General features: G+C 37.5%; 1 protein-coding gene across 4 annotated transcripts in view; it reads left to right on the forward strand.

Moving 5' to 3' along the window:
• Positions 1-13,325, forward strand: part of FCHSD2 (FCH and double SH3 domains 2) — a 302,796-nt gene that overhangs the window by 240,944 nt on the left and 48,527 nt on the right. For all 4 annotated transcript variants that reach the window (XM_047824065.1, XM_047824066.1, XM_047824067.1 and 1 more), the window contains one exon: positions 7,280-7,396. In XM_047824065.1, the coding sequence (XP_047680021.1) occupies positions 7,280-7,396 (117 nt within the window). The remainder of the gene's footprint in view (positions 1-7,279; positions 7,397-13,325) is intronic.

Here is a 13,325-nt window from a genome sequence, read left to right on the forward strand (position 1 = left end):
CTGCCCCTCCCCGCTTGCACTCTGTCTGTCTCAAAAATAAATAAACATTTTTTAAAAAACTTTTAATGATAAATAAGAAGTTGTGTTTTATATATACAATGGAATACTACTTGGCTATGAGAAAGAATGAAATATGGCCTTTTATAGCAGCATGGACGGAACTGGAGAGTGTGATGCTAAGTGAAATAAGTCATACAGAGAAAGACAGATACCATATGTTTTCACTCTTATGTGGATCCTGAGAAACTTAACAGAAGACCATAGGGGAGGGGAGGGAAAAAAAAAAGTTAGAGAGGGAGGGAGCCAAACCATAAGAGACTCTTAAAAACTGAGAATAAACTGAGGGTTGATGGGAGGTGGGAGGGAGGGGAAAGTGGGTGATGGGCATTGAGGAGGGCACCTGTTGGGATGAGCACTGGGTGTTGTATGGAAACCAGATTGACAATAAATTTCATATTTAAAAAAAAATAATTCAAAAATTTTAATATTGCTAGTCTCTGAAGGCCTTCTTAAACTCATTTGAAATAGTTTGGCTTTTGTTTTTCTAAAAACAAAATGAAATCAGGGGCATCTGGGTGACTCAGTCGGTTAAGTATCAGACTCTTGGTTTTGACTCAGGTCATGATCTCACAGTTCGTAAGTCCAAGCCCCACATCAGGCTCTGTGCTGACAGTGCAGAGCCTGTTTGGGATTCTCTCTCCCTCTCTCTCTGCCCCTCCCCTGCTAGTGCTCTCTATCTCAAAATAAATAAACTTAAAAAAAAAAAAAAGGATGTCTTACCTCTAAGTAAATACCTACTCAAAGTTTCATTCAAAGGAAATTTGTATTTTAGGAATGCCTTTTTTCAATATTACTGCCTTTGTCTATTTTATCAATATTAGCATTAACTAAATAGAACATTTATTGGGACATAAGACATATTAGGTCATAAGATAGCAAGGAATCTGAAGTCAAAAAGATCTCAATATAAGCTCTAAATTTGCCACTTAATGGCTTTAGGAAAGACACATACCATTTCTAAGCCTAGAATTCCATACCTATAAATTGAGAATCTCTATTAGGATTATTTTGAGAATTAATGAAATAATACATGTAAAGCAGTTAGCAGAGAGCTTGAATATGCAATAAATGGTACCCTTTTAAAAAATTAACATAACTTTATGGTTTTCTAATTATAAAAAAGCATAAAATAGGAAGTTTTCACCTGAACTGTCACTATTTAGAGGTAACCACTGATAGGATTTTGTTAATAGCCTTATAAACATTTCTCTGCAGGAACATACTTATGTCGATGTGGACACAGAGCTCTATGTAAATAGACTTATACAGACATGAATTAAACTTTTTTTCTCATTATGTCATGGCTATCTAATATTTGCAGTATCTACAGTTCCTGACCATCTCAGAGATTTGACATCCTGCACCTCCCATCAAATAGTTAAAACAAAATTTTTTTTTATGTTTATTTTTGAGAGAGAGAGAGAGAGACAAAGTGTAGGCAGGGAAGGGGCAGAGAGAGAGAGGGACGCACAGAATCTGAAACAGGCTCCAGGCTCTGAGCTGTCAGCACAGAGCCCAGTGCAGGGCCCGAACCCACAAAATATGAAATCATGACCTGAGCCAAAGTTGGATGTTTAATGGACTGAGCCACCAAGGTGCCCCAAATAGTTTTTATATTGCTCATCCCCAGTGCCTCCTAAGAATTATGTCCTGTCATGAATTTAAAATTACAATTATGTTTTAAGAATGTTTTTTGAATCTTTAAAAATTTATTTATTTTGAGAGAGAGAGAGCATGAGCACCAAGCAGGGAGGGGCAAAGAAGGAGAGAGAGAAAGAATCCCAAGCAGGCTTTGCACTGCCAGCACAGTCCAGCACCAGGCTGGATTTCACAAACCATGGGATTATGTATGACCTGAGCCAAAATCAAGAGTTGGATGCTTAACTGACTGAGCCACCCAGGTGCCCCAAATATTTTTTAAAATTTTATAGAGGCCCTTCTACTCTTGGGTTAGGCTAGGCTTTCAGATGATGCTAAGAAGACATTTGGTGCTCGGAGCAGTAGCAGTAGAATAGCAAATCCCTGAGTCTCTTTTTTTTTTAATTTTTTTTTTTAACATTTATTTATCATTGAGAGGCAGAGCATGAGAGGGGGAGACACAGAATCTGAATCAGCCTCCAGGATCCAGCTGTCAGCACAGAGCCTGACATGGGGCTTGAACTCACCAACTGAGAGATCATGACCTGAGCCGAAGTCAGACGCTTAACTTACTGAGCCACCCAGGTGCCCCTCTCTGAGTCTCTTGCCCAGAGAAACACAGTGTTACCACTGCTTACAGATAAGGCATGAGTCAGTCTGTTATATTAAACTTAATTGCAGCAGTAGTAAGAATCTGAGATTTCATCTCATCTTTAGATGTCTTGATTTTCAGGTGAGAAAGCTAAGGCCTAGAGAGGAGGTGAAATATGCTAGTCGGGATGACACAGCCAGGTCCCTTTGGGGAATAAACATACAATGTAAATGTATTTGAAGAATAAATGTACTTCAGATTTCAATGGCTACTTTTTAAGGAACAAATAAATTTCATAAAATAAAAGTTATAAAAATCCCTTAATTGGAGATCCAAAAAAATTTCCTTCCTCAGTTTTCTATTTTGAATGAATTTTATAGTGGGCATTTAAAGAAGAAAAAGGAATCCTTTTATTGTACAAGGGAGAGAAGGATCTCAATCTTGATTAAGTCCACTTTGAGAACCTACATTAAAATACATGACAATAAATTAGTTCTCTTTCTTCTTCTGTTCTTCCGTATACAAAATAATCTTTCTTTTATCAGTTAGGAACTGATTCTAATGTATGTTTATGTCTGGTAATCTCTTTAAGCACCATTCCAATAATCTGGTGGCCTCACTTTAGAATAAAGGCATTAGGTTTTATTTGTTTAGCCAAATTTAACTGAGGGTTCAAGTCCTCAAATTGCCTAAAGACAAATGGGAAGCATACATGCCAGCAGTCACAGTATAATGTGATATTTGCCTGACAGTAGCCACTCAATAAATGTCTGACAAGTGAATAGGGGCACCTGGATCACTGAGTCGGTTAATCATCCAACTCTTGATTTCATCTCAGGTCATGATCTCTCAGTTGTGAGATTAAGCCCCGTGTTGGCCTCGGTGCTTTCTGAGCATGGAGAGATTTTCTCTCTCCTTCTCCCTCTGTCCTTCTGTATGCACACGCATGCATGTTCTCTCTCACAAAAAAAAAAAAAAAAATAGGTAAACAAATGTCTAACAAATGAATAAATTAATATAATGGAAATACGTTAAAAAATGAAGGACCCCCTGAGTCTTTCTGCAAAGTCAGGGAATGTTTCACAGAGAACATAGCACTTGAACTGAGATTTGAAGACTGATACAAAAAACAATAAGGAAGCTATATTATCTGGAGGGAACAACATAGGCTTGTTTTTAGATTTACATTTATTTCCCAGGAAAAGACCTATTTGCTTTTGTAATTTTTTTTTTTTTACTAAAACTTCTATGATTTCTAAAATCTAATGTTTCTGAAGATCTCAAGGATCACATTTACTGGACCTAACTTATCAAAAACCCAATCTGACAAATGACAAATGAAAAACTACCTACCCTATACTTAAAAATTGATAGGAAAGTCCTTTTACAGCATTTCTCTTCAGTTTATAATTTATTTGAATTATTTTTGTGCCACTATTTTTCTGAGAATTGTGATACTGTTATTTATGTCTCTTTAAAAATAATCAAGTTCAACAAGTGAATTTTTTCAGAGCTAGGCTACAGTATTGTTTGGCACATAATTTTTAAGTTCTCATATTCTGTTTCAGGAAGATAACAATGCTCTTGAAATATTTGTGTTTAATAGCTTATATATGTTATTCTTGTATGTTTCAACTACATTTTTAAGAGGTAAAGGAAAAATGTTAAAAGAATGAACTAAAGATTAAATTAGCTAACATTTCAAAAAGAAGCAGTCACTAGCAGTTTCTTTGGTAGAATCAACCACTGCTAACACCACCATCTGATCGACACTGGATCCTGATATATATCAATCTCAGATGATAGCAGTGGCAGTAGAACATTTCTCTGTGTATTGTTTAACACCCTGGGACGTGTTTGCCATGTATGAAATTCCCATTTGCCTAGACCTGAGTTGTAGGTTGCTTCCATTTGTCTTTCCATGGCTTGATTGTAAAATTCATGAAAAAAAATTAATCTGAATTTGAACTATAAACTCATATCTCCCAATCAGTGGCATTTGTTGTCTGTCCTGACTATTGGGCACTCCTGTCTGAGTAATAGTAAACCCAGAGAGAAAGGGGGGGAAAACCCATCTTTGCTTCCCCAGCTCTTAAGCACGGGAAATATTCCATTAAAAGGCACAAATTATATGTGGACAGGTAGGGCTATGGCCTTATCTGCAACTAGCACATTTAAACCCATTTACCTATTCCTAAAATGTTGCTCAGTAATGAAAATCCAATTTCTCCATCAACTGTCTCCTTTCTCATCTGATCTACTCCCTAGAAGTTCATTCACTTTGAGATCTGCCTTGATCTTTCAACATATCTTCAGTCTTATTTCTGATTCACTTATTGGGCTAGCAAGAACCTAGAAATTATTTGGAATTTCTTGTTAACAGTGATGAGATTTTGTTTTAAGTAATTTTCACGTGGGTCTTTAGCATTAACATTTACCATTTATAGGATACTTAATATGTATATGTACTATAAGAGAATATTCATAATATGAACTCATTTATCTTTTTAAAAATTTTTTTCAACGTTTTTTATTTATTTTTGGGACAGAGAGAGACAGAGCATGAACGGGGGAGGGGCAGAGAGAGTGGGAGAAGCAGAATCGGAAACAGGCTCCAGGCTCCGAGCCATCAGCCCAGAGCCTGATGCGGGGCTCGAACTCACGGACCGCGAGATCGTGACCTGGCTGAAGTCGGACGCTTAACCGACTGCGCCACCCAGGCGCCCCTAAACTCATTTATCTTAATAACCCTTATGAAATAGGCATTTTTACCAATATTCAGATGTAAGTAAGACTCAGATTAATAACATGCCCAAGATCATAAAGCTAACAAATAGCATAGAGAGGATTAAAACTAAGTCTGTCTGACTTAAAAACCTAAACCTGGGCTCTTGAAAATACACGTTTCTGGCATTCCATTTATACATTAGATTCCTCTGACTAATGTAGGCTGCACTTGAAGTCTGCATCCAGGGATTAACATTTTAACCCTGATTTCTGAGGATGGATTAAAATTTAAATGCCTAGATCCTTTTACAAAGCAAAATATAATAATAAAGGTGATTCCCAGATTCCTAATAGCCCAAAGAATGAATCAGAATATAAAATGTATGGGAATGCAAGCTGGTGCAACCACTCTGGAAAATAGTATGGAGGTTCCTCAGAAAATTAAAAGTAGAACTGCCCTATGACCCAGAAATTGCATTACTAGGTATTTATCCAAGGCATACAGGTGTGCTGTTTTGAAGGGACATATGCATCCCCATGTTTATAGCAGCACTATCAACAATAGCCAAAGTATGGAAAGAGCCCAAATGTCCATTGATGGATGAATGGACAAAGAAGATGTGGTGTATATATATATATATATATATATATATATATATAAACACACACACACACACAATGAGTATTACTTGCAAACAAAAAGAATGAAATCTTGCCATTTACAACTACATGGTTGGAACTGGAGGGTATTATGCTAAGCAAAATTAGAGAAAGACAAATATATGACTTCACTCATATGAGGACTTTAAGAGACAAAACAGATGAACATAAGGGAAGGGAAACAAAAATAATATAAAAAGAAGGAGGGGGACAAAACATAAGAGACTCTGAAATATGGAGGACAAACAGGGTTACTGGAGGGGTTGTGGGAGGGGGGGATGGACTAAATGGGTAAGGGGCATTAAGGAATCTAGTCCTGAAATCATTGTTGCACTATATGCTAATTTGGATATAAATTTAAAAAAATTAAAAAAGTAAAAGAAAGAATATAACATGTAATTGTGAAGTTGCTTAGATTTTGATTTTGATTCTTTTCCTCTATTTCAATGCATTTATCATTGTATAATCTAGCTTTAACTGAAATGTCTGCATAGAATAAAAGTTTTTCACCCTTGCCTACAATCCTCCCAACAGAAATACTGTTTTAATCCAGTTTAACAAATTCTCCTTTACCAATTTTGAGCTTTGTAAGCCTTAGAAAAGTCAGTTTTCTAAAATCTATCCACTGTAAATTTTGCTTCTATTAAAATCCTCTTTGGATAATTCATATTTAAGAAATTGTTTGCTTTCCCAATTTTACATTTTTTCATGGGTTCTTAAGAATTTAGGGGAAATTGAAATAGTTTATTGGTTAATAGTTCTGAGTCTGGAATCAGACTTGTATAATCAAAGTCGTAACAATTAATATCTGGTAGACATCAGAAAGTTTACTTAACCTCTCTGAGCCTCAGTTTTCTTTTCTATCAGGTGGCTGTATGACCCATCTCATAAGGTTGTAAATATTACATGAAACACTTTTCACAATACTTTGTACAGTAGAAGTTAAACTATTACTGTTGTTAATTTAGATTTTGAAGTGTGTTCTTTGTGAAACAGAGTAATAGTATTTTAGGGCTAGAAGAAACCCTAACTGATCATTTAATCTAGCACCCCTATATTTCCTATGACACTGAAGTCCAGAGGAAGGGCAAAAACTGGTTTGAGGGGTTTTGGTGAATTGGTTATGGACCTAAAACTAAAGTAAACCCAGTATTTTCATGGACAGAAAGCTTCTGTTGCTGTTACTGTATTATTTTGTTCTTTGTGCTTCTACCCATTGATTCCTTTTTTTAATGCCATTGAAACTATTGGGTTGTTTCCATTTCAACTATGCAACTATTTAATGTCATAGTAGATTGGCATGAATACTTTTTTTTTTCTTCTTTGGTTAGCTAGCTTTTCTTCACACCCAGTATTAGAGATGCAGCTTTGATATTAAGCAGTATAAGACAAAACAAAACAGAAAAACCTGTGGTCATTTATGGTTTCATTCCGTCCTCTTAGTTTTCTGCTGATGTTCTGACATGAGACATTGCTTCCCACAGTAGTGGAGCATGGCTTGGTTAGAGTGCTGATTAAGTGAGGCCCTCTGGTCCACTTACAAACAGTAGTGAGTTCAGTACGGATAACAGTATTTGGTCTCTGTTCTCTCTTACGTTGTAGAGCCGACAATTAGAATCAGAAACTGGAACCACAGAGGAGCACAGTCTAAACAAGGAGGCTCGAAAATGGGCTACACGTGTGGCACGTGAGCACAAAAACATTGTTCACCAACAACGGGTAAGTGCAGTAGAGAGTCTTAGGCTACATTTAGCTTAAGCCAAATATCAAACCAATTTAATGAGTTGAGTTCTATTAATGTGAAAAATATCCTATGTTTTTTTCTGTAATTTCTCACCATTCAGCTGTATGCTCTCAGCTATCTACTTAGCCTGGAAATTCCTTAAGCCTGGGGCGCCTGGGTGCCTCAGTCAGTTAAGCATCAGATTCTTGATTTCGGTACAGGTCATGATTTCACAGTTCCTGAGATCAAGCCCCACATCAGGCTTGCACTGACAGTGCAGAGCCTGCTTGGGATTCTCACTCTCTCCCTCTCTCCCCCTTCCCTCTCTCACTTTGTCTCTCCCAAAATAAATAAATAGACATACATACATACATACATACATACATACATAAATAAGTTGTAATAAAAAAAAATTCCTTAAGCCCTTCAAGCAGCAGCATAGTAATTTATTTTTTTGCCATAGAATTGCCTAAGAAAGCCTAGTGATAGTGTTACCGTGTTTCAGGTAGTGGAAGAGATATGCCTGTGTTGAATTAAGCTTTTAATTCCCTAGACAAGTTTTTTGAAGTCTTAATTGTAGATTCCATGAAAATGTGTCTTCAAGGGGTGCCTAGCTGGCTCAGTCAATAAAGCATGTGACTCTTGATCTCAGGGTCATGAGTTCGAGCCCCATGTTGGACATAGAGTTTACTTAATAAAAAATTTAAATTAAATTAAAAAATTAAAATTAAACACCAAAAAAAAAAAGTATCTTCAAGACTAAATTCTAAGCACAAAGAAATTACTTTAGGTGTAGTAAATTTTTTTCTAATTTCCCTTTATAATTTTTGTCTTTATCTTCATATCCAATATATTAAAAGAATTTTCTATATTTAATATCTGTATTTCCTAATCTCTCACCCATAACATTTGGACTTTTCCTTCTTTCCTCTCCCTGCACTCCATACAGACTGCACTTGCCCAAATCACCAATGATGTCTATGTTGCAAAATCCAAAATGGACACTTTTATTTCTTAAAACCTGTTGGCAGTTTCATCACAATTGACAGCTCCCTTTGTGTTGAAACACTCTCTTCTCTAGTTTTCCCTGTCTTAACATTGTCCTGGTTTTCCTTCTGCCTCTGTGGCAATTCCTAAGTTCTTCTTTCTCCACCCCACATTTAAATATTTAAATTCCTTGGGTTTCTGTACTAGGTTATCTTTTCTTATTCTTTAGTCCCTTAACTGGCAGTCTCAACCAGTGCCATGGTTTCGCTTACCAACAAATCATAAATTAGTATCTTCAACATTGGGCCTTTCTTCTGTGTATTCATATATCCTCTCACCTGTCCAAGACATCCCCACAGGCATCCCACATTCAGTGTTCCACTCATCTAATGCTGTAAAACAAATGACCTAAAACTTAATGCCACAAAAAGAGCATATTTCACTTGTCTCTTAGCACTCTGGGGATTGGATGGTCTTAGCTTGCCACTTCTCACTTGGGAGTCTCCCACGTGGTTGCAATCAGATAGTGACCACTGCAGGAGTCACCTCACAGACTTGCCCACTGACATATCTGGTCTTGGAACAGGAAGACTTGAACAGCTGGGAGCTGGAACTGGTAGAGCTCTTCATGCATCTCAGTCTCTCCAGCACAGTGGCTTTAGATTAGCTGTATTTCTTACATGGTAGCACAGGGCCTCAAAGGTGTGAGTCCCAAGAGTGAGCCAGGTAGGAGCTATGTTATCTTTTCTGGCCGAGCCTCAGAAATAACATGATACTACTTGTGTCATATTTTTGTTAACTGAGGCAGTCACAAAGGCGTGTTGTCCAAGTTCAAGGAGAGAGAACATAAACTCCACTTCTTGGTAGGGAAACAGCAAGGTTCTGTAAGAACATGTGGAATGGGAAATATTGTAACTTTTTTTGAAAATAGCCACAGTCTACTTTCTGGGTATAACAGTTCACATCCCACTTGCATGCAAAATAAAATTCCCCTTTTTACCCAAATCCCCCAAAGCCTGGCATCAGACTCCAGTTTGAATTTTAGAATCTGGTCATCTAAATGAGATCCATAGACAGATAAGGCTTTTTGCCTGTAACACAGTATATCTCTGTCAAAGAATTTGTGAACTAGAGAGACAAGTTATCTGTCTACCATATATCCAATAAATAGTGATTAATTACTGCAGCTTTGTACGTCAAAATGTAAAACACGTAAAGAGACTGTTGCATTAAAATGCCTTACTATATTTGAAAGTAAATGTTTAGATATTAAAAATAAATCTGCTTCCTCTCTCTGATGTCAAGGCATGTTGTGTCTTTCTGATAGGAGATAGAGACAGGCAGATTTCAACAACTTTTCCATTTCTTTGTAGTATGACCTATGATAGGCTTTAATCTTGTAAGGTGTAATTTAAGCAATAAAGTTAAGAGGTTCTGTTTTGGGCCATGATAAATTACCTGGGATCACACACTTACCCTCCTTCATAAACAACTATAAAACTAGTCTAAATATATGAAACAAATGTTTTCAGACACTGTACAACAGGTAATAACAGGAGTGTGAAACCTGAGAGAAAAAATAACACTGAACTTGGCCGTATGACTTCTCAAGCTTTCTGCCTAAAGGCCCTTTCTTTTTTTTTTAATTTTTTTTTTTAACGTTTTTATTTATTTTTGGGACAGAGAGAGACAGAGCATGAACGGGGGAGGGGCAGAGAGAGAGGGAGACACAGAATCGGAAACAGGCTCCAGGCTCCGAGCCATCAGCCCAGAGCCTGACGCGGGGCTCGAACTCACGGACCGTGAGATCGTGACCTGGCTGAAGTCGGACGCTTAACCGACTGCGCCACCCAGGCGCCCCGTAAAGGCCCTTTCTATATTGCAGTGTAGGGAGGGAGAACTTAAGCAGGGCACCACAGACTCACTGAGTTGAGATGACAGAAATCAGAGTTCAAAGAGCTGATGTGGCATGAATTTCAGGGCAAAGTACCAGACAACATGGAGATGCAAAGAAAGAATTCCAAACATGTACGTAGGTCTCCCCTTCAATCTGTTGAATACTAAACCACATAAGCATATGGTGAAATTCTACAATACTGGGTAGAGAATGACAGTGGAGATAAACTGAACAATTCCCAGAGATCACACAGGGCTAGGACACGTTCAAGTTGTTCCTAGCCAAGGTTGAGGCTGCTCTTAGTTGACTATTCATGGATCATTTGGGGCATTCAAGAGACTACAGAAGGATCATACATTGGTTCCAGGGGTAAATTAGTCCTAGAATAAGGCTATTTTAGAATTAACCTAACAGAGCTTTAAAACAAGCTTCAGAAAGATCAAGCTAATCCACAAGTAATTTATTTGCCTGCCAGAAAAAAAAAATCTCTTCATAGGAAGGAAACAAAATCCAACATTTAACAACGTAGTATTTATTATGTCAAGAGTAAAATTTGCAGGATACCTATGTGGCTCATTGAGTTGAGCATCCAATTCTTGATTACAGCTCAGGTCATGACCCCAGGGCCATGAGATCAAACCCTGCATCGGGCTTTGCACTGAATGTGGAGCCCTGGAGATTCTCTCTCTCTCTCTCTCTCTCTCTCTCTCTCTCTCTCTCTCTCTCTCCCCCCCCCTCTCCGCCTCTCCCCCCCCACCTGCTCTCCCTCTCTAAAAATTAAAAAAAAATTAATTTAAACAAAAAATTTTAATTTGGGGCACCTGGGTGGCTCAGTCAGTTAAGTATCAGACTCTTGGTTTCAGCTCAGGTCATGATCTCACAGTTTGTGAGTTGAAGTGCTGCATTGGGCTCCTCACTGACTGTGGAGCCTGCCTGGGATTCTCTCTCTCTCCCTCCCTCTCTGCCCTTCCCCTGCTCGCTCTCTCTGTCTCTCACTCTCAAAATAAATAAACTTTAAAAAAAATTTTTTAAAGAATCAAATTTACTAGATATTAAAAAATGCAAGAAGAATATGATCCATGACCAAAAGAAAAATCAATTAAAGCAGATCGATAAATGCTAGAAATGATGGAATTAGCAAATAAGGACTTTAGAACAGTAAGTTCAAGAATTTAAAAGAAAACAAACATGAACATATTGAAGAAAGAAAAGGAATATATACAAAAGAACCAAATGGGAGGGTGGGGGGCACCTGTGGCTCAGTTGGTTAAGTGTCTGACTCCTGATTTCAGCTCAGGTCATGATCTCACAGTTTGTGAGTTTGAGCCCCGCATCAGGCTCTGCACTGACAGTGTGGAGCCTGCTTGGGATTCTCTGTCTCCCTGTCTCTCTGTCTTCCTCTCTCAAAAATAAATAAACATTGGGGTGCCTGGGTGGCTCAGTCGGTTGGGTGGCCGACTTCAGCCCAGGTCATGATCTCGCGGTCCGTGAGTTCGAGCCCCACGTCAGGCTCTGGGCTGACGGCTCAGAGCCTGGAGCCTGTTGCAGATTCTGTGTCTCCCTCTCTCTGACCCTCCCCCGTTCATGCTTTGTCTCTCTCTGTCTCAAAAATAAATAAACGTTAAAAAAGATAAATAAATAAACATTAAAAAAAAGAACCAAATGGAACTTCTAAAGCTGAAAATACAATATTTGAAATGAAAAATTCAGTAGATTGGATGGCACCAAAAAAATGAGCTTGAAAGTATATATAGCAACAGAAACTATCTAATCTGAAGCACAGAGAGTGAAATAAAGACTTTATAAAAATGAAAAGAGCATCATTAATCTCTCTAGGATAATATGTGATCTATTATGTTTTAGGAGTTAAAGATATATTTGGAGACACAGAAGAAAGAGTCAGAAAAAATATTTGAAAAATTATAGCTAAAACTATCCAAGTTTAATAAAAAACTGTAAACCCATAAATGCAAGGAGCCCAACAAACCCCAGGAAGGTAAAACACAAAGATCACACCAAAGCGTTTCATAATCAATTTGTTAAAAAGCAGTGATATTAAATGGTATAAAACTGGAAATGTCCCCTTTAGGATCAGAAACAACACAAGGATGCCCCTTTTGCCACTTCTATTTTTTATAGAACTAGAAGTCCTAGCCACAGCCTTCACAGCCTTTTAGGGATCCAAATTGAGAAGAAAGAAGTAAAATGATCTCTGTTCACAAATGAAATGATCTTATACTCACACACACCTATTAGAGCTAGTAAACAAATTCAGCAAAGTGCAAAATTACACAAAAATGAATTATGTTTTATACACTAACAATATACAATCCAAAAAGGAAATTAAGAAAATAATTCCATTTACGATACCATCAAAAAGAATAAAATACTTAGGAATAAACCACAGAGGCAAGTGACTTGTACACTTAAAACTGTAAGTCATTGACGAAAGTAGTTAAATAAGATATAAGTAAATGGAAAGACATCCTGTGTTTATGGAATGGAAGATAATGTTAAGATGACAGTACCACCCAAAATGATCTACAGATTCAGTGCAATCCCTATCAAAATTCCAACGGTATTTTTTTGCAGGAATAGAAAAACCCATCCTAAAATTCATATGGAATCTCAAGGAACCCCAGGTAGCCAAAACAGTCTTGAAAAAGAACAAGGTTGAAAGTCTCCTACTCCCTGACCTTAAAACTTATTACAAAAGGGTGCCTGGGCGGCTCAGTCAGTTAAGTGTCTGACCCCTGGTTTTGGCTCAGGTCATGATCTCCTGGTTCATGAGTTCGAGCCCCACATCAAGCTCTGTGCTGCCAGTGTGGAGCCTGCTTGGGATTCTCTCACTCTCTCTCTCTGCCCCTTCCCTGCTCGCTCTCTTGTTCTCTCAAAATAAATAAACATTAAAAAATTTACTACAAAGCTATTTAAAGTATTAAATATAAATTAGTCAAAACATTGTAGTATTGGCATGACAGACATACAGACTAATGGAAAAGAAGTATCAATATTTTCATTTTATTTTTATTTTTTTAACA

The sequence above is a fragment of the Prionailurus viverrinus genome, chromosome D1, assembly GCF_022837055.1.
Source record: "Prionailurus viverrinus isolate Anna chromosome D1, UM_Priviv_1.0, whole genome shotgun sequence".
NCBI classification, from domain to species: Eukaryota; Metazoa; Chordata; class Mammalia; order Carnivora; family Felidae; genus Prionailurus; species Prionailurus viverrinus.